The 15,311-nt window shown below is 32.7% G+C and overlaps 1 protein-coding gene across 1 annotated transcript in view; it reads left to right on the top strand.

The window, feature by feature from the left end:
* LOC118189623 (protein Skeletor, isoforms B/C-like) overlaps positions 1 to 7,911 on the top strand; it is a 70,488-nt gene extending 62,577 nt beyond the window's left edge. The window contains exons 15-16 of the mRNA XM_035360276.2: positions 3,298 to 3,467; positions 7,716 to 7,911. Coding sequence (XP_035216167.1) covers positions 3,298 to 3,467; positions 7,716 to 7,868 — 323 coding nt within the window. The 3' untranslated portion in view covers positions 7,869 to 7,911. The remainder of the gene's footprint in view (positions 1 to 3,297; positions 3,468 to 7,715) is intronic.
* The last annotated feature ends 7,400 nt before the right edge of the window (positions 7,912 to 15,311 follow it).

The following is a 15,311-nucleotide window of genomic DNA, read 5'->3' as shown; positions in this document are numbered from 1 at the left end:
TGAGGAGTATATAATGGAAAATAATACGAGTGTATATTTACGTGTTTGCTACGAGAATTATTACTGGATCTGTGAAAAAAGCCCGCAGGTAAAGTTGAGGATATAGGAGATCTAGGCTAAATTGGTACTTTAGGAGCATTATCTCAAATGTACTTAACTGCTGTTCATAAGAAACAACCAGTAAAACTTTTTATTCATGACTAGGACGTGAAATATAGTTTGGCCAGTGTGACTCAGAAAGGGAAAAAAGCATGTTGTAAAACCAGCGGATCATCTCGACTTCAAGTTCTAAATTCAAAAAATTATGGGAGTGAATTTAGACACCATTTTTTTTTCGGATGAAGAGAGACTGCTGCTTAAGTGATTATGCCATATAATACCACGATAGTAAGTGTTTATTGTGACATCCTGTTGAATGAAATCTGACGAATCATAAAAATAAAATGCTGTGACAAACTCGAAAGAAGAATATTGCTTTTTTTTATTACAGTGCACAAGATACAAGACTCGGATTGCTGTTCAGCAATGCTCATCTCTGTGTTCTCAGATCCGTTTGCATGAGGCTTCTTTTTTTTGTTTCGAGAACAGAAGCTAAGTTTTCACGGTGCATGTTATAGCGATGAGAAGGATTTGAAGATGGCATATAAGAATGGTGTAAATCTCCCCTTAATTGGTAAGGAGAGTCTCGAAAAAAACCGGTGTTAGGTACCGATGGTGTCGAAGGACTTAAGATTCGTAACATGACCGGCGAGCATGTTGCGTGCGAGGGTGGAGGCAGGAAAAATGTATTTCAGCGCAGTGTACATAAAATTTGTATAATAGTTAGTGTGTGTGTGTGTTTTTTTTTGTTGTTTTTGTTGCTAATAAACACGAATATGTGTACATATGTATGTGTGTAACCAAATTGTGTGGTGAAGTTTCTTGATGTGGTCGATCTCCATAGGAAACTCGTGAGGTACTCGTGAGGACTCGCCCTCACGGTCCTTGATGGTATCCCTCGAACACGTTTTTTAAAGACACTTTTCTTCGGTTGGAATCCCACCTTAACGCTTCGTTGTGGTAAATGCTTTGGAGTGAAAAGAAACTATTTATAAAATTAAGCAAATCATTTTAGATATTATAAATTTCAATTTTAAACATTTTAGATTTGTATAAGTAAGTATGTTGGGCTCAAAATTAATTTAGCGCAGTTTTTCTCGCATTTTTCTTTTGGGGTCTGATGTTTCATTTGTAGTGGTGATGATCTCCAGAATGCTAAGGCATTGGCTTCTGACTAAACAGCTGCAAAAATGCATTGAATTCATAATTATTATTTCGCCTGTTACATGATGAAGATAATAGTTACCTCTTTTCGATCAGAATCCCGACCAGCGGATTTGCTGTATAGGAAGCTTTCGTAGAATATTTATATACTCATATATTTAATGACAATTTTTTGTGATATTATTAGAGCTGCGCATTTAAACAGCCCCGTTTGGTAGGTTTTTAAAGCTATTGATATTAATTTTTTAGTCCACAGTTAGTTTTCACTAGAGATATATGGACAGATTTTTAACACTTGAAGGGAAAATTTCAGAATTAAGTTACATATATGCTTTATTTTTTTGGATTAGTTTATTACATTTTTATCCATCTCTTGAGGATATGCTCATTCATCTCAATAGTTCTATCTATTAAACTGTAAAAAAAAGTAAAGATATCTCAATGCTGGAGCTCGAGTTATATTTTTTACTTGATGGTTCGAGGCGTTTATATCATGGCCGAAGAGGAACCAGGATCGGGCCTCATATTGGCAGAACAAAAATGAATACCAACCTTTGTTAATGTCCCCATCTGTTAGACAACATTGAAATTAGCACTTCAGAACAACAGAATTCAACATTATTTCGTTCTCTTTAGTTATTATAGAAGTCACCATAAGCAAAACACAGTTGTCTAGAAGTAATTTCTGCATAATAGTGATGACCCAAGAATGTGCTAAACTTGCCTCGAAAAGATAACTAAATGCATATCTGTGTCATCGAATACGCCCTCATGCCTTTTACCCCACAACCTAACACGAATTCTGGTTTGTTCACGAAATTCACATAAACAAACCAGAATCTAAATTGTGACTATAAACTCAAGGCTCTTGCTCGCTCTAAATTTCACTGTCTAACAGTTACTTGAAGAGGGCTTTGCAACAACTTTGCTCGACATAAGCCATGGATATCTCAATGCTGGTAGCATGCTTTTAACTTGATCGTTCAAGGCGTCATGTCTTATCCGCAGAAGATGGGGATTAGAGGAGCAGTAATTAATATTAACATGACCCCACTTACCATCAACATAGTCATTAACTGCTCAAAACAAAAAGTATGAGGGTTTTTTTTTGTAGCGAATATGGCTGCCGCCGCTAGACAGATAAAATCACCCGGTAAGGATCAGTCAGTATAAAACGAGAAGTTTTTTAAAGGTTAATAGGAATTTAATTGCTTTCCAGCCTTATAGTAATTAGTTTTATAATTTCATTTCGTTTTTGGAAATCTTGTAGCTGAGGAATTTTATTCAAAGTTCATAGCATTTAGAGTTCATGTACATAAAATTAATCAAAAAATGATGAAAGATGGAAAGGACAACATTAGGCTGTAATTAGTTTTTATACATGAATCAAAATTTCTCCATAGCATTTTCATCTTTCAGTAAAAATCTGCCGTTCAGGATGACAGTAAGCTTTATTTCTAACACTTCATGATTCATAATCAGAGGAGATAAACTAATGTTGAAATATTTAACTCAGATTTTATGCGACCTTTTTTGTATAATGAGATTTAAGAGCTTAAACATATGAAACAAATGAGATGAATCCCCCATCAAAATCACTTTGCGATAGTAAGATAGTATATCTGTTTAATTAAACATGGCAGGAATGCTTCCGTAGAAAACTTTCTAAACGAAACTGGCTCGTATTCATTGAAGCAGTAGGGAACATGCGTAAATAAATCCTGAAGTTTTCGCAATCGTTGCCCCTCAGAATTACACAGTTAACTGCTAATTTATTGTGTTTTTTTGTGTACATGTTTTGCTTTATGTAGTAGTATACATTTGTATATTTCATAGCTGAGTTCAAGTGAGACACAATGGACCTCACTTGCCACATCAGCATCTAGAAAATACCAGTAATAGAGATCTAACCAATTGCTCAGTTTACAACTAATACCTAAATTTTGTGCTTATACAACCTCATGTTGATCTGAAATTCAATATTTTATTAATTTGTAAATTTAAAATTATTTAAAAATTTATTCATTTGAACAGCTGGCCGCCTATGCTCTTGGGTGCACAATACTTCTCACCGTTACTCCGTGGACGATTATCCAACATATCCAAAATTTCGGAATTCTTTGATGCTGAAATGCTCTGAAGGAGAACCATCCGTCCTACATTTTACACCCAATGTGAGTGCTCCAGATCTTCTGTACTACCAAGTGAGTTGCGTTCATTATTATTAAATAAGTCTTTATTAAGTAAGACATATGCGTTTTCAGTTGCTCTGATGGCGATGCAAATTTAACTGTCTCTGTACCTGTCAAGTGTTTTATCGATTTGTCTATAAGATGCTAATTTTTGTAAATAAGGTGAGTGAGTGAGTATACTGCTGAAATGGCTTCGATCACTGAGTGAACCAAACGATCCTAGTAGGGATATCTACTGTTTGTCGAAATCTGTCTCTGGACCGACCAGATGTCATCTATTGTTCATTTTAAAACGTCTGTTTGCATGGGCAAATTAAAATATAATTGCTGTTACTTGTTGACATAGTTTGTTATTCATATCTGTTACTTTTATCATATTTTTTACTTCAGTTACGCAGAACTGTTATTAGCCTTAGCATCAGTATTTGCTGCCATGACCATTGAGATAAGATAGTTAGACAGGATAAAATGTAATAGTGTTCGTTTAGAAATGATCCCTATTATTTAATGTTAAAATAATAAATAGAAAACTAATAACAGCATGTTCCTGATTTTTGTGTTTATTAAAATTCTTGATTAGTTATGTAATGCTACAATAATTCTATTAATATGACAAATATGTAATTATTTACAAGGTGTAAGAACGTTTGAGCTATCTCATTGGATAGCTCACTAGTATAGAACGATTTCTGACAGCATGATCATACATGAGTTATGTTGCTGGTAGTTATTATTATAGTACATCTTATGCAAACTATGCATAATGAATTCTCAGTTGATAATGTCTCTCAGAAAGGATGCCCAGTGGAGCATTTTCAGAAATAAATTTTTTAGTAACTGATAATGCAAGGTTGTTACATGCACAAATTAAATAAGAATAATTCAGAAATCAAAAGTTGCACTGTAAGATAAATTATGTACGGATGCCAGGCTTCCGTATTAGGAATTATGCAGACTTCACTGAAATGTATGAAAAAAAATCAACAAACTTACTAAATTAGTATGATACAAATGCACTACGGAAGCGCAGTGCAGTATAACTATTAGAGGCATAGGGCAAATAGACTTTAGTGCCACCTTGATCTATATAATGGTTAGTATGTGCGGTCTTGATGAGACATCACGTGTAATTTTTATTACAAATTTTATATCAAATTTAATAAATATCAAATTAAATAAATATCAAATTTTTATTTGATATTTATTCTCAGTCATGATTATATATGCATCGTATATGAATGTACGAATTTTAAATACCAAGTTTCAGAAGTTTTGGATTATATTATAATACGTTTTTTCCCAAAAATATATTCAGAGCCTCAATAAATGAACACTTTTATCAGTTTTAACCAAAATCTGATATATAGTTCTCATTGACATAAATTTCGTAAATATTAAAATTAAAAACTTTTGTATTATATTCTAATACAGTTTTGCATTAAAAACTGATTATGGGTTTCAAGTAAAGTACCAGTTTTGGTTGTCCGGTTTTACGCAATATATAATCAGCACTTCATATGAATGCAAAAGTTTAAATTCAGATAACAGAAATTTTTGAAAGTTTGTTATGATTTATCTTGAACGGAAAAAAATCCTCAGACACAGGCGGACACAAACATTATAGAAATAGTAAAAACGTGTTGTATGGAAACTACTTTGTGTTTATTCACCGAAAACTCGCAATCGAATTTTTGGACCGAAAACATTACAGGTTGACGGGAGGCATAAATTTCTCATTCTAACTTTTTTCTATTCTTAAAAATGTTGCTCTTTTTTTTTTGTTCGGATGTTTTTCAGCGTATGTCATCAGTGAATGTAGTTTTATTATCTATAAAGTTATTTTATTTATAGTTCCCCTTTTATTGTGAGTGATGCAAATGAAGACTCATTTTATTATATCTGCGTATTTTCGTGGTTTTAATTCTTCATTATAAATCTCACTTATTTTCATGCGAAGACTTTATTCTCAATTTCTTGAGATTTCAGCAAACTCGTATTAAGTATTATATTTTATCATAAATATCAGTATTTTATACTGTTACAAATTTTATGCATATTTGAATAATTTATATGAAACTGTAGTTTCTTTCTTTTTTTTTTTTTTTTTTTTTTTTTTCTTCTTTTCATAATGTAACATAAGTGTAAAGAAGCGGAGCTTTTCCGTAAAAATAAAAGTGTAGGAGTAAGTCCTTAAGATTGTGCAAATGACCATCTCGCTAGATTGGCGAGGGTTTTGGCGACAAATGCCAGAAGTAACCAAGTTTAGCCACCATTTGACAACATTTGGTTTTGATCCCTGTATAATTAATTGTAATGGGTAATGTAACTGAGTAACTGTAATTGATGCTATTTAAAGCTGTAACCGTATCCAGCCTTCATATGCCTTCCAGTAATTTCGAAAAGGGTAAGGTACTAGAAATCTCTTGGCTAAATGGAAGAAAACTGTGTAAAACCGGGAAGAGCATCAGTTTTTCTGTAGTAGTTGTTAGTTCAGAGCTGAATCGAGATATCCGTGAGAGCGTCGTCTTTAAGATGCGTTTTGCATTGCATTGTGTTTAACGTTCTTAGTAGTTTGAAGTGTAATTACTGATTGTACTCTGTGATACTGTGGAAGAGATGTATGAGTATTTTTGTGGAAACGTCCATAACTGAGAAGTGTTTCTTTTGGTAAAATAAATTTTATCAATCTATCATTAATTTTGTGTGCTTTCATTCTATTACGAACCCGTACGCACGCAACAATATTTTACTTTGAAGTCGTCAGATTGATAAATTCCCATTACGTTTCATACTTTTTTCTATTATTACCAGTTTTATACGTAGAATATCCGTGTATTTTATGTGAAATAATTTTGACTGGTGTAGATTTTATGCCATAAAAATCGAATAAATTAATATTGATTTCCAAAGCCCTGAAAGTTCAAATTATAATTTAATTTAGTTCATTTGTGCATGTAATCCGTTAATGTTCGGTGTCGTGCAGGGAGAGTGATGCATCAAAGCAAGAAAACTAAAATTTAGTATTTGGATTTGATGAAGATGACAGCAGATTTAAATATATCTAATGATTTCTAATCGATTCCAATGGTTACTAGTATTATATCGTAAACTGAAAATTTTTAATGATTAGACTATTAAAGCTTAACAAAAGTGGAATAGTTTTATGACGTTTACAGAGGAAAACTTCAAACTGTTCTGAAGATTCGTGTTAAATCTTGAAGTATTAGAGCTGTGTAATAAAATCCTGACATTTTTCTGAAAATTCACTAATTAGAAACTGTAGCATTGTTAGTGCTATAACTAACTTGTTTAAGCCTAGTCGTGTACTTTGCGGATTACGAGGAATTAGATTAATTATTCCTATTATTTTTAAGGTTATTAAAATAATTCCTATTTTAAATAAACAGTCATTTTATGAATTAGATCTATACTACCACTTCTGGCTTTTCCTAATAGAATGTAAATTAGTTCGACAGTATATAACGTGAGATTTTCTTTAGGACTCTATTCTTGGTTAGCTACCTTAAATAAGATTGCTTTCTTCGGCTTGCATTATATATTACCGATTTTTAAATTGTTACGCCGGTGAGAAGTGTGAGCCAACTTCATGTTACAGAAATTGTATAGATTTTGGCTACTAGATTTAGTTCTAATATGAAATTCGAATTTACTATTACTTTAAGTTACATCACCACGAATGGTCGGCTGATCCCACGTTAAGCACGAGATGCGCCTTTATGTTCAGAGTTCTGACTTTAATAAAAAGGTCTGTCAAACCTTTTCGAGCCTCTAGCTCTATCCAGGTATAGCTATAATTCACTTACGTCTGTTGGGAATTTCATACGAGTTTATGTTATCAAAACAAGTAAAACACTTAATATTGATATTAGTCCTACCTTCAAAAAATAATAAATTTTCAAAGTTATATTCCGGTACGTATTATTTATTTTCTTATGCTACTATTTATAAGTTTCTCGAACAATGTTCTATCTAATAAGGAAAACTTTTGTGGAGGAAAAATTCATATAGATTTGCTCCCTTACGTAGCAAAAATACCCAGAAAAAATTATTGCCTTTTCATACTCCCGTAATTATTTTTCCATTTATAAAGCTCTTCCAGAACTTTATTTGCATTATAAAATAGTGATTATGCCTACAATAAAAATGTTGCAAAAATATAACCATTGGCTTGATATGAGTAGTAATTATATTTGTATTGCTTTTATAAGTTACTTAACCATCTTCCATTTTATTTGACAGAGCTACACTCAACGAGATATGGGCTGGAAGATCTTTATTGTCGATGAGATCATCAATGCAGCACCTTCTTCGTTGCATATTTCAATGATTTCAGTCATTTCGTGCGTTGTAACTGTGCTCTTGTGGACAGGAATTCGAGAGAATGTATTTTAATTTGTAATATATTTTATGAAAATAAATTTTTATTTATTAGTTATTGAGTTCTAATTTGTGATAAAATCGATGAAATGAAGTTCTAATGGTCTCCTTCACACATTTTTATTGAATTGTAAAAAATATCTACAAGAGTGGTCATAGAAACAGTTTTCTTTACATCTGAAACCCTAGCGGCCTATCCGCTCAACCAGTCGAAAGGAAATTTCAAGTATTGATACTTGAAAGCACGCGCTCGAGATTGCGATGAATTTTTTTTAAAAAAGAGCTCTCACGATTACAGTGAAAAACATTTCGAAATTTTCTAATGGCAACATCTACTCAGTGGCGTAGCCAGCTTAACTGGCGCCCGGGGCACGATACCTTTCTGTCGCCCCCCGAAAAATATATAGTAATGGAATATATAGAATATACTCTTAATAATAGTATAAGACAAAAGTAAAAGATTACAGTAACTATCTTAAAATATTCTATAATATATTATGAATAGTCACTGCAAGTACTCTTCTACAAAATACTGTTCTGTTTTTCGAGATATATAGAGACACAGGCTCAGGTTAAGCTTTAAATTTGAGGCAAAAGAATCTTGTTAAAAAACCAAGACTGGAATTGGATTCGGAAATTTGTGTGTCGGTAGGAAAATCGGACATACGATCATCTAGAATAAATTAAAGATGTTAATTATTTAACATACTTAATTAATTGAAAAAAAACGTACAATTTTTAAACAATTTAAAAGTTAATTTATATAAGGTCGTTATATTTAATAATAATATTATATTATAATAAATGAATACAATTAATTATTATGTATATATTTTTCTTGTCTTTGATGAAGCAAATTTATCAATTACTTCATCAAAATTGATCATTTAAAAGTTTTCTCTTTTCTACATTTAAAAATGCTAGGTTACTTAGACGATCTTATCCCATCGTTGATCGTAGATGTGTCAAAATTAATTTTAATTTGATGGACGAACGTTTACAGCTAGAAATTGATACTGAAATAGTAAGGAGTATTTGTAGAGCTACTCTCAGGCTTAGAAAAGCATCTTTTGCATACTATATTATAAAGGTAAGAAGCTGTAATGGAGTTTTAGGTTAACTTTTTCTACTGGTGAGTAACATCTTGCAATCACATATTTCGACATAGTTCTGTTTCATTAAAATCTGTATTATAAAATTCACCCAAATTTTTACAATTCTTTTCAAGATCGTTATCAACATTACCCTTGTTTAATAAATTTTCAACATCCAGTAAAAATCCAAATTTGGAGTTAAGATCACTTAATCGTGTAAATCGCTTATTTATTTATTTCCTGCTGCAGATGATCAACACCGCTTCTCTAAAATTCATTTTAGGATCTTGTAACCTAAGCTGCACACGATCAATTCTTCTCAAGATTTTATGCCAGAAATGGACTAAAGTTATGAAACTAAAATTCAGCATATTTTGCAACAAAAGTGCAGCTTCACTTCTGGTGTCACTTGTGGTAGTACTATCCTATACTAATTTTTCTTATAATTCTACTAATTCTTCCAATCCTTTAAGTCTCTCTTCCAGTCTCGCTTCTGCTTTGGCGCTCCATCGTGTTTCAGATTGATGTTTAACAGTTTTCTTTAAAGCATTTTTTAATAATTCCTATCGTAATGTTGAACGTAAGAAAAAGAGATATATGTTTTCAATTATTCCAAAGCATGTTATAACGATTGGATCTTGCTTAGCTGCAGTGACTCTTACCAAATTTAATGAGTGGTTATCACAATTTACAAATAATGCTTTATTATTTTTTTCCATAATTCTTTTTTGAACGCCAGATATGTGACCTGACATCACGGCAGCATTATCATAACATTGTAATCTACAATTTGTTAATGAAATCTGATCGGAATTTAATTTCTCTAAAATTGTATTTTCAATTGAGGCTGCATCTTTAGCATGTATTTCAATAAATCTTAGAAAAGATTCTTTGATGGAAACTTTTCTGTTGATAAAGGTAATATCTACATACTTAAAGATTTGCGACATTTGTTCTCGATGAGTAATATCAGGAGTCTAATCAAATAAAAGTCCGTAATATTTATTTCTTTTGATGTGACTTATTGATTTCGAACTATGGATGCCAAAAGATGAATAAATTCATTTTGGATTTGGGGTGATAAGTATGAGACAGTTTTTGGCGTTTTTATAACATTTTTTAGATAAGTAGCTAGCAGTGGATCAAACTGAACTACAAGTTTAAGTAAAGATAATAAGTTTCCGACATTTGTACCGTCTTGAAGAGCTAGAATTTCAACATGGCCACGTAGAGGAAGAATTTGTATAATCATATACCTCATACAAGCTAATATCCGTTGCAATATGTTTCGCTACCGTTCTTTTTCAGACTATATATTTGCTTCTAATGATTCATTGATTCCCATTTTATTTTATATCCCATGGCTAATCAATTTATTTCCCCCCTCCATTTATTAAAACCAGATGCTGTTGCGAAAGATGACTATGTAGTGGAGTTTGATGTAACGAACAGTAAACAACAAAAACAGTACGTTGCATTATTTTTTGGCGAATATAATAACCAAGATCGGTTTATTTCAGTTCCTTCTTCATTACCGATTCGTCGAAAAAAACCAAGATTTTGGCTTTAGACGATTAGGTGATGTTGCTGCTGCATTTAGACTGGCTTCGTTTTGAAATACGAGGCATCCACGAATAATCATTTCGGTGCGAAGATGGTTCGGTATTATTGGAAAATTATTAGAGAATTTTAAATAATCAACATCTTTGAACTCCAGAACGTCCGGAATTGCAGTGAGTGTTTCTGTTGCATTTCCTGTGCTTATTAATAATGGACATGGATAGTAATGGACTTCTGATGTACTTGGGCCCTCAACGTCATCATCTTTAGAGTATTTTATTTGTTTATCCGTATTTTATTTGTTTATCCGTGAACGAAACGTTCGTTTCAATGGGCGCCTGGACTGGAGTCCTATCCCATTTGATGTTATGTCACTTTTCGATCATTACTTCCATAAGGTGCGTAAAGGCATATCGTAGTGAAAAGCAATAATTAAAGCATTAGTCTTTGATAAGCAGTAGACTGTATAGATGACACAAGCAATTGGAAAATCCGCAACCGGAGAGTCGAAACGTAACATCAGGAATACAGGCAGGCAATGCGCGATGAAAGATGTAACGTCTAACACTGAAGGTGTCGTCACTTGAACTGGGCGGAGAAGAGGCTGGATGATCTAAAGTTGAGGCAGGTCATGTGACATAGGAGAATCCAATGGCAGGTTTGAACAGAAGTTAAAGTTTGAGAGGCTGGGGAGGTCACATGCAAGCTGTGATTTTTGTAAATTTAAGGTGTATTAATTAACTTCGAAAATTTTTCAACATTTTTTTATTATCAAGTATTAATTAAAGATGTTTGCTTCTTCACCTATGTTGAAGAGTAAAAATAGTTTTTCCATAGATGTATCTACTTTTCTGAGCTGATCCAAATTGGATCTTAATAGATTGAATAATTTTGATAGATTACTATTTCCAAAAATAGAATTCAATTCTTTAAAGTAGAGAATATTTCAGAAAAATTACTGTAATTATTCTGGTTACTGTTATTCTGGCTTTTAGCAGTTTGTATGTGTTTAGATGTAGCTTGTGCGTACCATTTTATTTGTTGTGATGTGTTATCGCATAAACGTTTAGCAGCAATAGAAATACAATTTGAATCTGATTCATCCTTCTTAACTTCTGGTTTATCTTTTTGCGATTTGTTTATTAAATATAATCCCATTCTTATTCTAGAGTTCTGAGCTTCTTTTTCTTGCTCTAGTTTTCTTTTCCGATTCTGAGAACCGCTAAGATATTTCCTTGGCATTGACATGGTCTAAATAAAAAATAATTTGTGACAGTTGCGGGAAGAGAAGTTATTGAAGAAATAAAAAGACATTAAAGGCAATTACATACAATTAAAAATGGAAAATCTCTGCAACTATTAGTAATAGGTAGGGCTGGATTTAAACTTGATGAGGCCCTAAGCTATTTGAAAACTGACTCTTTATAAGTATGTTATGCTATATTTTAAATTTTTTGGGGGGGCGTAAACTATAGCTTGTGCAGCTTATACGTAAATCCTGCACTGGTGATAAGGAAATGGGAGTTGCATTTTTGTATAAAGCTTGTAGGATTCTCCACTGTGTAATTCTAAGTTAACGTTGAAAGTGAAAAATCGCTTGAGTTTGTGTGACAGGAAACAAAAAGATAGAAAGGTAAAATAACCCTTTATTATTCAAATAAGATTTAACAGAATTCCGTCTTGGAGTTGTACAATAAAGCCGACACTTAGTCTATCAAAGGCCTAAGTACGGCCGAGAATAATAATAGCTTACGAGAGAGTAACCTTAAAAAGGCGGACGCGTGCTAACCAGAATCTCTGGTATCTCTCTTCCTCAGACAGTAAAACTTCGCGGTTATATACCGATCTTCCTCATTAGCATTCAGACGTGATTCTAAAACTACGTTCTGGCCGGAAGTGGTAAGTTGAAGTTAAGAATCGATAGGAAAGGAAGTTTAACTCAAAATTTAACTGTTAATAAAATTAACATAATCCTTACAAGTTAGCTACTGCGGAAATTTGGGGGTTCTAGACTTGAAATAGAAATTTCTCTAGGCCTACCGCTTCCTTTTTGACGCTGTGTGCGGCCATGGTTCACCCATTCCTGCCAACTTTGTCTAATAATGGCATCGCTGCTGCTCAAATGTCGAGCTATTCGCCGATAAGACCAACCGGCTTCTTTGAGCCCAACTACACGACCTCTCTCAAATTTTGACATCTGCGCATATTGTTCGCGCACCTGTATGCGAAGCATAGTTACTGTCTACCAGAGTACACGGAATGAAACCGTTCATTCACTGGCAGCCAAAATGTAAAATTTTGCATTTCCCGTCGAAACCTGTATGCATATCAATTTGTGCCAATTTGCTTTATATCTTCTCGGTGCGTCGTTTTTTTTTTTTTTTTTTTTTTTTTTTTTTGTCTAAGAGTGTGGTTCAAGGTGGAAGGTTATAATATAAAATATATATATGAAACTGTATCGTTTGTTATCGTTTTAAAATAAAAAGCGGGTAAGCATTTATTACTCATTTTATCAGACAAATCAAGAAAATAAATGATTAATTATATTACAATAATTATTAATTTTAAATACATTTTCCAGAAATCGATCAAAATAAAAACTGAAATTTTCCTGAAAATCTTCTTTGGAGACAATTTGGCGCCCTTCTGCGAGCGGGGCCCGGGGCATCATACACCCCCTTGCTCCCCCGTCGCTACGCCCCTGCATCTACTTTTTTCCTGCGCTAATTGATCAGCACATTGGAAAATCTTAAATGGCATTGGAACGATGCACGTTTGACGAAAATCGCCAAAACATTTATTTGCAAAGAAGAGCCTTGTAAAGAGCCAGTCAACATGAGAGGACAGGAAAAAAAACTTGTTGGAATTATAAGACTTGTACGAGAATTTAATTGGTCTTACTCATTACATGCGATTCTGTCGCCAGAAGCTACTTTTAGCGTCTTCATGGATGTGTAATGTAAATATGAGCCTAGTTACCTTAGAATGTCTTTTATGAACGCATAATATAACTCTCCTGAGAATTTTGAATACATTTAAATAAAATTAGAATAAGCTATATTGGTCTTACTGTTTGGTGTTAGATATATTTCAGACTTAGCATATTTTCAACCTATTCAGGATTTGTCAGGATCAAGTTCATGGTACGTCGACACATCAGGTCCATAGTAAGTCAAGGAGCCTGAGTAAGGAGGCAATTTCTTCCGATTTCCTTACTTTTGTCTGAAAAACGGGAAATTAATTCTGATACGTGGAATATAATTGTAGGAAAATGTTTGAATTGGACAATAATTGAAGAAATATTTTGAAAAAAAATTATTCTTCACTTTTTCTTGTCAGTAAGCAGTTTTCAAAGAATAAAATCATCATAAAAGGACGCGTACTAACATCATGCAATTTAATTTCAGCATAAAACTGTTATATCTTTGTATTTTGGATGAAATATATCAGTTTGATAAGGTAGTATGATATATATATTTGCACTTTTTAATAAAGAAAATATAAGTTGATTCGTTGAATAATATTTCATTTGACTGATGTTGTTAGATGCAATTAAGGTTAATAAGTTTTAATGCTAGAATGCATCCTATGCATTTGTAATTCTCACGGTCACTGGTTGTTTATTCACTCACAGGTTGTTTATTCTTTACCTGAATAAAACATGAAGATACATACACGTGAATATTAGATGCATTTGAGTATGTGAATAATAATGTTAAATAACGAAATGTAAACTACATTAATAAAGGCAAAACGGTTGGGAACTCAGCACTTCGCCGGAACATTCCTTTCATCAAATAATTTAATATAGATCATTCTCTAGAAGTAATTAAATTACACGAGATTTACAAGTTTGTGTTTAATATGAATTCAAACCTGATTACATTATTAAACATTACACGAAAGACATTTCTCTTAAAATTTCCGGCTAGTATTATTAAGTTACGTGGATGTTAAACAAATGATTGGATTATTCACTTAAGGCAAACAGTACAAGATTGTATGCATAGACCTTAACTGGAGTCTTTCAGAATGCTGAGAAGTCGTAGTTTTACTTTCAAATTAATGATTAGATTTCGAAGATAAAACCATTTGTATAATAACATAAAGAATACATTTGCGTCATACCTTGCTATTAGTTTTCGAATGTTTCAAATGTGATTTTGTATATCTACGGGGTATATGCTTGCAGTTGATGCACAGTTATAGTCAACAGAAAAGCCTTGAATTCTTTTGCAATCATAATCAAAATGTTGACTATTTGATATCAATAAATACATCAAATAACCTAAAAGACTCGATCTAATAAATGTTGGGATTAAACCAGGGGTTCTCAACTAGGGGGAAATTACTCCTAGGGCATTCTATAGTATCAATGGAGAATGTGGTCAGTCTTTTGTTTACCTTAAGTAATTAGTTTATGGATATAAAAAACTGTTTAAGTTTTGGTATTGATAACCGTTTTCTATGCTATTTTTCGTTTAACTTATAAAGCCCATTAAAAATAATCTAAATTCAAATAAACGTGCATGTGTATTTTTTTCAGTTTTTGGGAATGGGGGAAGGAAAATGGGGATTGATCATTTAGCAGTGGTGAAAGGGGTGCATTGTTAAAAAAGGGTTGAGAACTATTGGATTAAACATTAGGTATAATATTTCTCCTGAATTCCTTGGCAGCACTGCAGAAGAAAATCACATGACGAAATTCTGAAGTTGTAAAAGTCGGTTTGCTTTTATGGTCTGTGAATTGAACATTATTGAGAGTGACGGCGCCATTTTATGCATTTTCTTTAATAAGAATACG

This window comes from Stegodyphus dumicola, chromosome 7 (genome assembly GCF_044657685.1).
Source record: "Stegodyphus dumicola isolate Sdum_Otavi_A_Nest chromosome 7, ASM4465768v1".
NCBI lineage: Eukaryota > Metazoa > Arthropoda > Arachnida > Araneae > Eresidae > Stegodyphus > Stegodyphus dumicola.
Note: the sequence above shows the minus strand (reverse complement) of the source record. Positions and strands in the feature narration are given on the sequence as shown.